At 37.7% G+C, this 14737-nt stretch overlaps 1 protein-coding gene across 1 annotated transcript; it reads left to right on the top strand.

The window, feature by feature from the left end:
• Positions 1–671: 671 nt before the first annotated feature.
• On the top strand, positions 672–13970 carry LOC104464707 (ribonuclease 3-like; the record flags this gene model as incomplete). Its single annotated transcript, XM_010077506.1, has 9 exons — positions 672–767; positions 1870–1914; positions 4848–5005; positions 5839–5944; positions 9611–9752; positions 10701–10783; positions 10895–10998; positions 13032–13124; positions 13924–13970. Coding segments are annotated over 9 exons (874 nt in total), but the record flags the coding sequence as incomplete, so codon positions are not given.
• Between the last annotated feature and the right edge of the window lie 767 nt (positions 13971–14737).

The raw sequence follows: 14737 nt of genomic DNA, 5'->3' as shown, positions 1-14737 counted from the left end.
TGAGGGGTGACCTAATTAATGTTTATAATTAATTAATTAATGTTTATAATTAATGTAAAGGGTGAGTGTCAGGAGGATGGAGCCAGGCTCTTCTCTGTGACATCCAGTGATAGGACAAGGGGCAATGGGTTCAAGCTGGAACGTAGGAGGTTCCACTTGAATATGAGAAAAAACTTCTTCACGGTGAGGGTGACAGAGCACTGGAACAGGCTGCTCAGAGAGGTTGTGGAGTCTCCTTCTCTGGAGACATTCAAAGCCCGCCTGGATGCGTTCCTGTGTGATCTGATCTAGGTGTTCCTGCTCCGGCAGGGGGATTGGACTAGATGATCTTTCGAGGTCCCTTCCAATCTCTAACATTCTGTGATTCTGTGATATGGTATAGTTAACTGATAACTGGAACCTGCTTTTAGAAACAGATTGCTTCTATCCTAGTTTGTTTAAACTTTGCTCTGTGGATGTATCATTTTATATCACTGATTTAACTATTTCGGGGTTTTCTGTTCATTGTATGACCATTGATTTATGTTGGTGTTTAACATGCTTTAAATTTCTCAAAAAAATAGATATTGCTACAGAAAGCATGCTTTTAAAAATAAATGTATTGGAGATGAAGAAAGCAGACGTCTTTGACTTTCCTGTGCTTAGTAATTTTCTAAGTACATTGTTGAACTTTGACGTACCGGTCCTCTTATGCAGGAGCTGTTTATCTGGAGGGGACCCTAGAAGAAGCAAAACAATTATTTGGACGTTTACTTTTCAATGACAAGGTACTTATGTTTTTATATGATTTGATTTCCATTTTAAAAATAACTGAAGACATCCTTTCTTGTCCATTGTTCTTCTTGAGAATCACAAAGGAACAGGAATACACCTGTTCTACTTAGTTCCTGGAAACTGAATGTAGCATAGCGTATTTAGGACAGCAAGCTGCACTGGTTCAGGCAGAAAAATTATGGTGTTTCCTCAGGTCTGCTGTTTGTTGGTTGGTTTAGGTAGGGAACGGTGGGTGACGTGGGAAGCCTGCACACTTCAATTCAAAGTACTGCTCTAACAACAGAGATGGGTGCTGTGGATGCGGGCGGCATGCTTTGGGGAAATGATGCACATGTACAGCGACTTCCTGTTGCGTCAGTTAAATCCTCCTACCCCTAAAAGTTTTAAATGTATCTTTGAAAAAAATAGAGGGGATTTCATTCAACATTTACCTAAGTCCATAATTAAAGTCTGATCTATTCTTACATATCATATCTTAGATCACTATTGGTTGGAATTTGTCCCATATAATGGCTTAGGAAAGTAACCAGTACATACTGCTAGGACAATACACGGGGCTCTGGTGAGGGGATAAATTATACAGTATTTTCCTTCTTGAAAGTCTCTAAGTCTGTGAAATTAAAAAACTTATTAGAAATAAAAGCATTTTGAAGCCTATTATAACTCAGTGCTTATTTGCTGCTTAGTGCCTGTACTGAAGGAAGCCTATATAAAACAGAAGAAAATAAGTGTGGGTTTTGGTTTTTTTTTCTTTTTAAGTCCTTGCCTTTGGTGAAGTCAAACTTGCTACTGAGGAGTACTTGCAAATAAAGTTAGTCCTGAGGCTTAAACAAATCTTTTTCTTCCTTTAACTACTTCTTATTTGGTTCAAGGATTTTTCCACCTCTTTGACACAAGCTAATTGGGAGAACTACAGGCAGTTTGAACAGCAAATACATGATTTTAAAAATTAGTTTGCCAGCACTATTGAATTTGCAATAAGCAGAGTCAGCATCTGAAATAGTTCAGTATTTCAAGTAATGACATTTTATTTAGTACTGTTGAATTTGTTAAATGACTCCCTTGAGCATTAAAGGCATCTCTCAATGTTTGCAGGACCTGCGGGATGTATGGCTTAATTATCCACTGCACCCACTCCAAGTAAGTGTATCCCTTTCTGTAATAAATTCCATAGCTTTTTTTTTTTATTTTCAGGGATGCTTTTCCATTGATTTCCATTGTAATGACATTTCAGAAATTGTGCTAAAAAGTAACCAAAGGAATATATATTTGCCTTTGTGTTTGGGTTTTTTTAAATAAATAATGAGTGTCTGCCTCTCTGAAGATTAATCATTCACCTTTCCTTGGCTCATGTTTGTTATATAACTGCTTATACAATAAATCTAGCGAGAGGTAACATTTTAGCGGCTTCTAGTTCATCTTCTCAAAGTTGTGAGAAAAAGGATACAGAAAAGAAAATATACGTATTTTGTTAACTGAAATTAGGACTGAAACCTTAATAGTGGGAGGGCACATCAGTTGAATGGAATAAGAGTGTGATTTTGATTATTCTCTGTTAGTGGGTGTGCAATGATAGCACAGTTGTTTCAGTGATTCTGGTAGCTCTAATACTAGGTAAACACTGAAATTATGAAGACGTCTGAAGGCTAATTTATCCTCCATATATTGCAGGATACAAGTTCACAAGTTGTTGCTTTACATGGCTAGAAGTTGGGAGAATGTTTCCCCAGTCCTTGTTCCCTGACTGAATTCTGGCGAAGACTGAGAACAAGTCATGGAGCCTCTCTGCACTATAGCTCCTTGTCTTCGCAGCAAACATGGTAGCATTTTCCAAGTGTGCAGGGCTGCTGCAAGAACAGCTGTATTAAAATCGTCATCCAGTCAGTTAGTAAGGTTTTCAGGTTTTGACTCCTTTGAACCTTTTTATGAGCACACCCTTCCAGTGGAACGTCACTTTGAGACCTCCCTCTGAAAAGTCTCTTATATTTGTATGGATTTTGCAATGGGTACGTAGGCAAAATCTTCAGCAACAACTCAGTGCACATGAAGCTTTCTTACGACCAACTTTCTGTGGATTAAATAGAAGAGAGTCTTAATGGGACGATGAACTTGTGAGATTCAGCACCAGCTATCCTGTGTGGTGGCACAAGCTCCCAAGAAAATTCTTCATATTCTGAATTTCTTTCTTTTCTCTTACTTTATTCTATTTTAACCTTTTTGTCTCTGTTTTCACAAAAAAGACTTAGACTCTGCTTAGGGATTGGAGACAATCAGTGTATGCAGCTTATCATTCTTGCTACTACCTTAACTTGTGTGATGAAAATTTATTTTCTTCCATGTCCCAGAAGCCATCCTAGGTTTCTGGTTGCCAATAGGGGAAACACAGGCTGGCCTTTGGGCACAGCTAGGCTGAAAAAATGGCATTTTAAAAATTGTTTGTCAATTGTCAAAAATTGAAAGTCGCAGTAACAATATGACAAATGACATGCCAGTTAAAAAAAAAATCTCTGAGTAAGATATGCAGAACTGAAGCCTGTAACCTTGTTGTTTGGCAGTAGTCAAGTCAGTAGAAATAGTGATGAAAAAATAATTAATGGCCACCTGGATAAATGTGGTCTTTTTAGAAAGAGTCAGCATCTAAAGACAACTCCTGCCTCACAAATTAATAGGAGATTTTAGAAGAGACAAAAAGCACATGATGATGCAGATGGTACTGTCTGCTGGGTTTCCTAGGAGGCTGTTGGAAAGGCACTCAAGAAAGGCTTTTAAAAATGTGTTTTAAAAAAAAGGGAAAAAAAAATAGCACCCTCGGTGAATACTGTCAGTCCCTACAAGATTTAAAGGAATGACTGAAACATAGGAAATGGAGAACGGGAGTGAAATGACCACGTCTTAAAGGTGATGGAGATCACTTGCAGATTTCCCTAGGGATCTTTGCTGAAGTACAGGCTGTTTGCATCGACAGCTTAGGGAAGAGGATGAGCAGTGAGGTGGCAGTTTGTTGACAATACCAAATTATTCAGGGTAGCAGGGACAACAGCAAGCTGAAGAATTGCAGTCTGATTGCTGGAATGCAAGGGTAACTAATTATGGAGTAAAAAAGCAGATGAAATTCTGTGTTGGTAGGGACTGTGCATGAGGAAGCAAAAAGCAGTCTCAGCTCCACATGCAGCTGAGCTCCAAACTGACCGTTATTGCCCAAGTGTGCAATTTTGGTGTGGGGATATGTAGTTCTATGAACATGTCAGCTGAAAGCTCAGTAGTGTTTAAAGAAAAAGGCAAACTGAATGTAGTCAATTAATAGAAAAAAGGCAGGCAGCACACTAAAAAAAATCTTAATGCCACCGTAAAAAAACTGTGGCTATTCTTACTTTTCCTTTAGGCATCCTTATCTGGATGATTCCTTCTCTAAGGCATTGCTATACAAGAGAGGTGTGCAGAGTGGCTGGAGGAAATGCTTAAGCCATTTCCCAGCTCCAGAAAAACATTTAATAGTGTCAGCACATCAGGAAAATCAGGCAAGAAACTGATAAGAAAATATACTGACCCAAAGTGATAGTTTTAATTTTCTTGTGTTATTGTGGCCTTTTGTATTTCATATGCTAGGTATTTTTTCTTGATTTTTTGATACTGAAGGAAAGTGTGAGAAATAGATCTGTGTTTTGTCTCTTCTTGACACGTTGTCAGTCTGCCAGCCCTACTCTAATAATTTTTGAATCTGTTCCTCAGTTGCAAACAATGTGATAGTACTAGAAAACTTGGACGTGTACAGTTGTACATGTTTTGTGCAAATAAGTAACCCATGCTATCCACATGTAGAGACAAGACCATATAAGCAATGTGGTATAAATGCCTCAACAGTTAAAAAAGCATACATCAGAACTCACATCCTCTTTGAGTGGTAATTATCCAAGACAAAAAGACAGAGGAAACCGTTTTTTCTCAGTTCAGCTGTCCACGGAATGACTTGTTCACTGTATTCTTTGCCTTTGGTTTACAGAAGGCTTGCTTTTCTCTGAAAAGTTCTCAAACAGTGTCAGTTTGTCATTATTTGCACTTCATTTTATTTACAGCTGCAGGAGTCCAATACTGACAGGCAACTCATTGAGACCTCTCCAGTTCTTCAAAAGCTTACAGAGTTTGAGGAGGCAATTGGAGTCATCTTTACTCATGTTCGGCTTCTAGCACGTGCATTCACTTTGAGGACAGTAGGCTTTAACCATCTGACTCTGTGAGTATACAGCAAGAGTCCTCATGTAGCTGTGTTGATCCTTCTGTTAGTATCCCAGATTGGGTTATTTGTAAACAAACTCTAGATCTGTTTTCCAGAAGAGAACAGAGCAGCCATGTTCACAAGCCTGCCTGTCTCTGACAGTAGTCAGTAATGGATACCTTGGGAAAGCCTACAGAAGATGTTAGAGAGCCATTGTAGTGTTTCTTCTGGGCTTCCTGCATCATTGGTATTTGCACATCACTCCTGAGACAGTAGCAAAACATACTTGGAGGTACCTTTGGGCAAAGGAAAGAAGTAAAATCATGCTCTTTGGTCCAAGGGCAGCTCTTGTGTTCTGTGGTGTGTAGAGCTGCCAGGCCCTATTTAAAGCAAACAGTAAAGCCATGCCAGTGGTTACCCAGTCCAGGATCTCACATGGGTTTGAACCCTGATCCTTTTATTTCTTGTGAATGGACAAAACTTTTTCTCTATTTAAGTTGTTTCATTCGTAAGTTCACTTTCTTGTAAGAAGTTGCAGATAGAGACCATATCCCATTACAAACTTGGTGTTAACTGCTCTTCTCCTTCAATCAGCCCCAGATGTGTAATGTAATAATGGTGTTTGTATGTAGCTACCCTGGTTTGATTTCTCCCTGAAAGCTGGTGTTACAACAGTAATGAACTGTGTTTTCATCTCACCTGGTTAACAATGGAAAATTGTCTTAAATGCATTTGGAAATAAGTGAGGCTCATTTCCAGATCACTATTTTCATTAGTGTGTGCATGCTGGTTTTGTTTTTTTCCTTTCTGAGTGCTTATTGATTTTGCTGCATTGATGTCTCATTTTTCAGAGGCCACAACCAGAGGATGGAATTCCTGGGTGACTCCATAATGCAGTTGGTAGCCACAGAGTATTTATTCATACATTTCCCCGATCATCATGAAGGGCACTTAACGGTGAGACTGCCATCAGTCATGCTCTCTGGGAGAGCAAGAGTGGCATGGAGACTGAAATTGTGGGAGCAGATAGTGAATTATTCTGGATTTGAGTAATAAAAGAAGTCTCAGCAACCACTGCTCTTAATAAGACTTTGTTAATTTCAAGTCATGAGCACAGCGATGAATAGGAAATGGTGATTCATGAGCCCAGTGCGGTGATTTTTGTTCCATCTGTGAAATGGATCAATAATTTTGAGCATGTCAGTGATAAAATTGGGAGATAAGACTAGTTCTTGTTTAAAGATGGGAGTTTTTAAACCATTTATTTAAATAGGCACTTCACATGACTTTTTTTATTCATGACTTCTAGTCTGTTGAACCTCCAAACAGGCAGGGTTATGTTTCTTGATAAGAAGTTTTTACAATCTATTTTAGTCTGGTTTTCCTGTTGTCTTCAATGTGGAGCTCCTATGGTAGCTTTTGAATTAAATTTTACTGTTGCTATAGTCATCTGTTGTTGATTGCTGTAGCCTTTCAGCATCTCTTCTCTGGTCTCTGAACAACCCAGTTTGGGCATCTTTTAGCAATTTGCAGTACTTTAAACATAGGCTGGTATTATATGTCGGTTTTTTCCTGGTTTGTGTAATACTGCAGCTGTGGCTTCATTTGTCAGGAAGAAATTTGCTTAGGTTTACTAATTTTTTCTTAGTTTTCAAGTCTTGAATAGAATAAAAAAGAGATACATGTATCAGGAATATGACACAGGTCTTCTGGTTAAAATTAAGAAGTAGCACTGTAGTTTCTTAGCTACTCAGAGTGGTTTTCTCAAATCAATAAAGGGATGGCAGTGCTAAGTCTCTAGCAGACAATGTGTTTTCAAGAATGTGCTTCTTTTGAGCTAAAGCTGTTTACAAGAAAAAAAGTACATGCTCTAACTAAAAGTAATTTTAAATTTTCTTTACCAGTTTTTAAGTTTAATTTACATTTGTATGGATTCTTCTGCACCATTAAGAGGCAAAGTAGATAAAACCTGAACTTTTGAAGTAAAAGTTAAAAGGGGAAGAGCATTGTCATATTAATTCTTCAGAGAAACAAAAGCATGAGGCAGAAATCCAAGATTGGTGGGGGTTTTTTTTGCTTTGTAGGTGACTTTTAAGAATGTAGGCATCAGTGTTCTTATAATATGATAAATCTTTCAAGAACTATTTGGCAGGAAGGATATGAAATGTTGCTGTTAATGAGTGTAAATGCTCAAAACAATGATCAGAACGTCTCCGTGTTGCTTAATTTAATGATTAATGAGCTGACAAGTAAAGCAAGTTGCACAGTCCGAGTTTGTAGGGGAAACTACAAAGTTAGAGTGGAACGGATGCTGAAAACACATGAAGATATGGAGAAGTAGGCAATAGCTAGAATGAAATTTAAACTCGGAGGATGCACATGCAATGAAAAAGAAAATTGTCTTAGATTATTTTTAAATTTGAGGACAAATGAGATGGGATGTGAGAAAGGAGACTCATGATGTGGGATCTGAAGAGAAACAGCAAACGCTGAGCTCTTTCTCCTGTTATCTGGAAACATACTTGCATTGGAAGTAATAATGGAACATCAACTTAATGGTGTCTATAGTGTTAAGCACAATTTTGCTCAAGGACGAGAAATTCCACTTGACCGGCAATGCACTGGCTTCCTAGTGTGTAGTGATTACTTGTGGAGAGATGTCTATAAATTAGCTACATTTAAGAAAAAGAAAGGAGAACATAGCCTTGTCTACGTATCTGAAGATAGCAGAGTGATCTGCCAAACAAGAGAATGAAATTTTGTTGGCTGTTGAAAGACACAACTTTTCCAGTGCTGGCTTATGCTGCAGTCGTGGGTAGTAGTATGCTGTGGGAAGACAGAAGAATAAAAAAAATTGCTTTGTAATTAGAGTTAAGCTCCAGTTGAGCATCTGTCACATGTTACAGCATCTGCAATGATGCAGGCTGTGGGTTGCCAGAGTGGAGGCTAGATCTAAAAAAGTTACCGGGAAGGCACAGGTCCAGTGTCTTCCCCATATCATTAAGGGGAATTGAGTCTCTTGATAGATCGCTCTTTAGAGTAGGCAGATTCTAGTATGGAGCAAGTTGATAACCACAGTGCTAGAAAGATAACTTTTTTTTCCATCTCTAGTTCACTTTGTACTGTACATTTTGTTCTTTGTTTTATACTACTAATCATGATTACAGGTCCCATCAAAATAAATACTCTGAAAACACAGAAAAAGAAATCCTTCTCCCATTACCAGAAACAGATTTTTGTCACATGATAACTGCACTTCTGTCACGTAGGTTGCATATCATATCGTACCTAGGATTTTTTGGTGAAAGTATTGTTTTTAAAGGACACAAAACGGATGAATTTTGGAAAGGAACAAGTAGAAGATGAGTTTATGGAGAGGTTAGGGAGGCAGGTAATAATCCCATCTGCAGTCTGCCTAGTTTATGAAGATCAAGTTGTGAGTATCTGCTTCATACATCATTGCCAAACAAATTATGAACATACTGTTCTTTATTTATCTGTTGTCAGAGATGAAGTATCAAGTGCAGCAAATAAATCTTGATTTTCATAAGCTCAGTTGACATGCTGGAGCCAGGTAGCATATAACTTGGATCTAATAAGCTGAGCAAATGTGACATGGAAGACAAAGAGAGAAAAAATGTGTTATGCAGCTTCTCAGCTCTAGATTGCATATAAACAGTGGTAAAGAGAGACATTCTTTCCCTCCCACCTCCACCTCCCATAATATCCCTAATTTCTTAAGTTAATGCTGTTTCATTTAAAGCAAAAAAGCAAGCAAACAGAAAAAAAAGCTCACCTTAACCAGAGGTTCAGAAAATTATATGAAACTCTAAAATTCCAAAATACTCTTTGTAATCTGTATGGGATTGTATCTTTGGCAGAGCTCTGTGTTTAAGCAGTCTACCTGGAGCCAGGGTTAAGCACTTCAGTGAACTCTGCTGGAGAACCAGGTGTACTGGACATTGTCATACATTGAAAATGTTAGAGACAGATCTTTGTCAGGAATGCATCGGCTCAGCTGTACTGCCTTCATCAGAGCAAACAGGCTGTCCAGCTATGCGTTTTCTTCTCTGGCCAAATGAATGGAACAACTTCCTCATCTGCTTGTTCTGAAACAGTAGACTGTCTTGCTTTAATGTGCATTTGCTTTAATTACTGTCTATTTATTTATTATTTAGGGGACACTGGAGACTGCTCCATAGACTCCAGAATATTGTATGTTTGTACTTTATGTGGAAAAAATGTATATAACTGTGTATTACTTAAACTAGAAAAATGCAGATTAGCTGAAAAAGTACAGGACTGCTCAAGAGATGGTATATGATTGCAAAGAAGCTCACAAACAAGCATTTTAAATGCAAGACTTATCTACAGAAGTAATGTGTCCACAGAATAAATGCAATTTGTTGAGAAGAATTGAAACAGAAGAAAAAATCAGCAGGAGAAATAATGTGTGTGTGTTTATGTGAATTATCTGGGGTGTGCTGAAACTGAATGTCAATAAACTGAGAGAAGTGAGAGGCTACAAGGATAAAAGTAACTTATTTTTCCCCATCTCTCCCTACCTTTTATAGTTTGGCATTGCTAATTGTTGCCATTGAGTGGAACTTCTTTCTATTGCAGTTGTTGAGAAGTTCTTTGGTGAACAACAGGACACAGGCCAAGGTGGCGGAAGAGCTGGGTATGCAAGAATTTGCCATCACTAATGACAAGACAAAAAGACCTGTAGCTCTTCGAACTAAGACTTTGGCTGATCTCTTGGAATGTGAGTTAATTTGGTTATAACAGCTTAGTACTTACACAACTTCTGTGTTTCTTGGGACTTGTTTAAGAAAGCCATTAGAAATCCCCAAATTACTATTAAAAATGGATGTTTAGGTTTTCAAATGAATTATGCCTGTACCTCTGAAAGCCAGATTTTTGAACACCAGCCTAGACTTTTGAAGTCTGTATGAAAGCCTAAAGGAGGTGTAATTGCGGATACAAAGTTGTAGGCTTAAAAATTAAGGGCTCATGATGACCAGGTCAAAAGCATCTCTAGGAAGTTAAAGCTTATGGTCAGAGTTGAGCTGTTTAACAGCAGTTTCAGTGTTTCATTAATATGTTCTTTTCACTGTTGGAAGATAAAGTAGTTCTTTCAGGAGGTGACTATTTCTGTATTTCATTTGGCTGCATTTTAGGGAGTTTCAAAATGGTAATTCAAGAAGAGGGAAAGCTAGTCCATTTATGGAAGTTTGTGCTACTTTCTTTCCAAAGAAAGTGGACACTGATAAATATTCTGCAAACAAAGTTAACCCATATCTTGTATGTTTTGATATACTTTGCGAGACTTTCAGACCTCTTGGCTTTTGCCGAATCCTGTAAGCAAATGGAAATAGCACACAAACAGGAGTTAGATATGTATCTAAAACTTTTTATGGTGCCCAGTAGTGATTTATTTGTAAGTATACATGGTCTGTTGGTTAAATTGTGAGATTAGGAGCTGAGTGTTGTTTCTAGCTCTTTAAATGACTTAGTGGATTTGGGTAAGTTACTTAATCTCTTGGTCAGCTTTATTTTTTTCCTGTGCATGCAGGATAGTAATATCCTCATCAGATCACTGCTGTGAAATGTAATTGGCTTTAGAGTACTCAGAGATAGTTCTTTCTAAAAGTGCAAGCCATTAACGTTCTCCTTGGATGAGTGACAGGAATTTTTTTTTTTTCCCCCCCAGCCTTTATTGCTGCCCTGTACATTGATAAAGATTTGGAATACGTTCACACTTTCATGAACGTATGCTTTTTTCCACGGCTAAAGGTAAGATCAAGCAGGTTACTACTTTCCTGCCACTATGTTTTAGTACATTATTACATTTGTGACTTTTGCCACAATCTCTCAATCATAATAGCATCTTTGTGAATCTTACAGGAGTTTATTTTAAATCAAGATTGGAATGATCCTAAATCTCAGCTTCAGCAGTGCTGCTTGACTCTCAGGACAGAAGGAAAAGAGCCAGACATTCCTCTTTACAAGTAGGAACTGTTATCTTATGGATACAAGCTAATTATCAGTCTTTCTTGTGTATGGAGGAAGATGTAATCAGTCACCCTATGTTTTTTCCCATAGCTTGGTTTTATTGTAGTTATCCCATCTCTCTCTGAAGATGGAAGATGTTGAACCAATGTTTTCCAAGCTTTAAGTGTTTTAAGCCGTTACAAGGAAAAATTAGTAACCTTGAACAGTTGCAAGGGAAAATATAATTTTTATGTTCAAGTGGACTGTTTCGTTGCCATCATTCTATATTTGTTCTTCCTTTGATATAAGGAATAGCAGTATTTTAAATGAAATTAATGGAACAATGGCTGTTTGGGTATGAAGTCGAGATACCTCCATTGTATTTTCAGTAATAGTATGAAGTTTCTCTATACTCAACTGTGCAAACATAATAAGTGCCCTGTGTTACACATCCTGATTGCAGGCTCTGTTGCTAATCCACAGAGTCAGGCACTGAAGGGCAACACAAGTTCTGGACATTTTCACTGCACAATTCAGCCCACATATGTCCTCCTGTTTAGTGACAGAAAAGGTTCAGGGGAATGAACTCTTAACTTGTACATGTCAGTTAAATACCTGAAGCTGGATGGGATGGATCTCCTTTCTCTTTTTCAATTGTAGAATAGCATAATAGCTGCTTTAAAGAGGCAATAATAAACTTAAGATTGTATATTGCATCCATATCCATTCCATTAATATAGGAATGGGTGCAATGTTACCACCCAAAAGAAGAGATAAAGCTATGAAAGATCAAGGCTTGTGTTGTTGGAATGATTATATAAAAAAGGTACGAAGAATGAAAGTTCAAGTGCATTTGTCACATTTACTGAAGTAAAGTTTTCAATGAAATGTAGCAGTTCATTTATAGTGACAAACAGTGCACTTCAGGAATATATTCGCTTTAACACTGCAACTGATGCTCTGCAAATCTGACTCCACGGTGTCTCTGTTTGAGGGCTCACAGCTTTGTCTTGGGTGAGGAAGATGAATACAAAAGAACAATTCCTGATTCTTGTAAAACCCACTGAGTATCAGCTATCAAATGTTTGTTTTGTTTTACTGTAATGATAAATTGATTTTTATAGTACGGCTTAGAGCTAGTAATACGCTGTTATCTTCCTATTATCTTGTTAAATTCCTTTTCTAGGGGTTATCTGTTTCACTGCTGTCAGTACTATTCCTTTTAAATTTGGAGTGGGTTTTATATGCTCTTGTCTCAGCACACAGAGACAGAGTAGTATAGTTAGATACTTTAAAAATTGATGTGAAATTGGTGCTCCTTCCAAAAAGAAACAAGGTAGTGGACAGAACTCAAGCTGGTAGTGGGGAGAGATTTGGGAAAGCAGGAACAAATGGCAGAAGAAGCAATTCATCTCGTGTCCAGGGAATTATCTTTTTTGCTCTTTAGATGGTTGTGGATGCATGTCCTAGACTTTAGTTCAAATGGCAAGTTTGTTTTGTGACAAACTGTAACTTTTCAAAGCTGGTGGAAAATTTCTTTGTACTGTGATAATTCACAGTAGAGAGCTGCCATGTCCAATATAAAGTCCTTTTGAAACCTTGCTAACTGCACAACTCCCAGGGACTAAAATTTTAGTGCACACAATGATCATATCAATGTGGTTATTTGCAATTGCACAGATGCACACAATTTATATGATGTTAATACAAATGTTTCCACAGTGTTTAAGCACTTTGTCTTATAGTTTCCATTTTTGCTTATAGGTTAAAGTTTTAATGTTATGGTGCTCCTGATTGAACCAGATATAACCAAATATAACAAATATATACAGGGTGCATTTTATGTAAATTTCTCCTTTTTATTGTGCACCATACTGGCAATTTCTGGGTTCATGTGATTTATACAGGCATCTTTCAATCCTTGTGCTGTGCTTTGCCTAATTTCTCTGTACGTATGGACCATACTGAAAGCTTGGTGATGTATGTGCCATGAACAGATTCTGGTTTTTAATACTTCCTGCTTGAATAAATTGTATCTTTCCTATTGCAGGACTTTGCAGACAGTGGGACCATCTCATGCCAGGACATACACAGTAGCTGTTTACTTCAAAGGGGAAAGAATAGGATGCGGTAAAGGTCCAAGGTATAGTGATAAATTAATCACATGGTATAAAAGTTTGAGTGTGGCAGTGTCCAATAGGACTAGCCATGGAAATAGACAAGTGTGTGGTTGGCCTTAGAAAAGCAAAGGTATAGAGACTTGTTCAAACTGTTCTGAGTTTCAGCCTCAGGTATACATGAAGGATTCAAGATTTGTACAGTTTTGGGTCGTAAGCTTTTTTTCGTGAACTTGCCTGCAAGGTTGCTAGCAATGCTAGCCAATTTGCGGCTCTCAGACTAGAAACTGTAGAACAGCTTCCAGGAAATAGTGACTTTATCTTTAGCTCTGCTACCAGATTACTGTCCAACTTAAGCTGGCGAGTTAAAGGTGCAAGGCACTCAGGTTTTTTTCCTGATCTTATTACTTCTAGGCATTGTAGAATGGTTTCTAAAGTTGCAAAGGCTTCAACCATTAACCTCAAAAACCTCATCTTATTTTGTGCTGCCAAATCTGGTGGTAGTTACAAAAATATCGTTGGTTTTATAGCATTCACACCTCTGTGATTTTTTTCCTTTTTTTTCTCTCAAGTAAAAGCAAATGCTTCACTGAAGAGTGGACTAGAATATTATGTCAGTGTCACTGATCTAAGTTTAAAAATATTCTACTGGAGCAGTAGTGCAATTGCTCACTTATTTATGAAAAGGCTTATATATCATACACTTTGTGAATTACTAGCTAGTTTTATTACAAAAGAATAGGTAGTGATCCACTTTGTCAGAAACTTTTTTTTATTTTGTACAACTTAGATATCATGTAACATGTTTTTGTTTGGATTTCACAGTATTCAGCAAGCAGAAATGGGAGCTGCAATGGACGCACTTGAAAAATGTAAGATATTTGGGCAACAAAGAAAAATATTGATAGTTTACATTCTTGGTCTTTAGTGAGTTGAGGTGCGGGTTTTGTGGGGGGATAAGATTTGAACAGAACATGTGTGCTGAATGCTGTCAGCCTCTGAGCAGCAGATTTTCCTTTTAGTACTTTCAAGAGAATTCTGGAACAGGTATAATTAGTATGATACCAACAGGTATTTTTGAAAGGGAATTGGAATCTCTCATTGAGATTTTTCCATGCTTAAATATGCAGTGGGATAAGACTGCTTATCTTCTGATGGTGTGGTTGTCTCATCCTTTAGTTTAGGGGAGGAGGAAAATTACTTCTCAGTTGCCAGTTTAGAAAATAAAAATTGATCTCAGATTATACAGTAGACTAGGTTAAAATCATTGGCAGATCCCCAGCCAATATAAGTCAGTATTTATCTGTTAAGAACAGCTTATATCAGCTGAGGAGCCACTGAGCTGTGCATGCATCTCGAAATTATCTACAGGATAGCCAGCATGGAAGCGGTCCTTCATTGCAATGGAGTCTCAGATATGAAAAGAACGAGAGTATGCAAACGTCTTGTACGAAAGCACTTCAGTCAGTTTGGTTAAAGTGCCAGGTGTGGACATACTGTAAGCAAATAGATTACATGCATTTTGTGAAGCAGAAGCTCTCTATTCAGAAGAACATGGGGAGATACATTTTTTTATTTGATTCAAAGGAAATACATGCAGTTCCTCAGGTGCCATAGGTTTTTAATCTGTTATCTCTGC

Source organism: Pterocles gutturalis, unplaced genomic scaffold (assembly GCF_000699245.1).
Source record: "Pterocles gutturalis isolate BGI_N339 unplaced genomic scaffold, ASM69924v1 scaffold49238, whole genome shotgun sequence".
NCBI classification, from domain to species: domain Eukaryota; kingdom Metazoa; phylum Chordata; class Aves; order Pterocliformes; family Pteroclidae; genus Pterocles; species Pterocles gutturalis.
The sequence above is the reverse complement of the archived record's forward strand: the minus strand, read 5'-3'. Positions and strand labels throughout refer to the sequence as shown.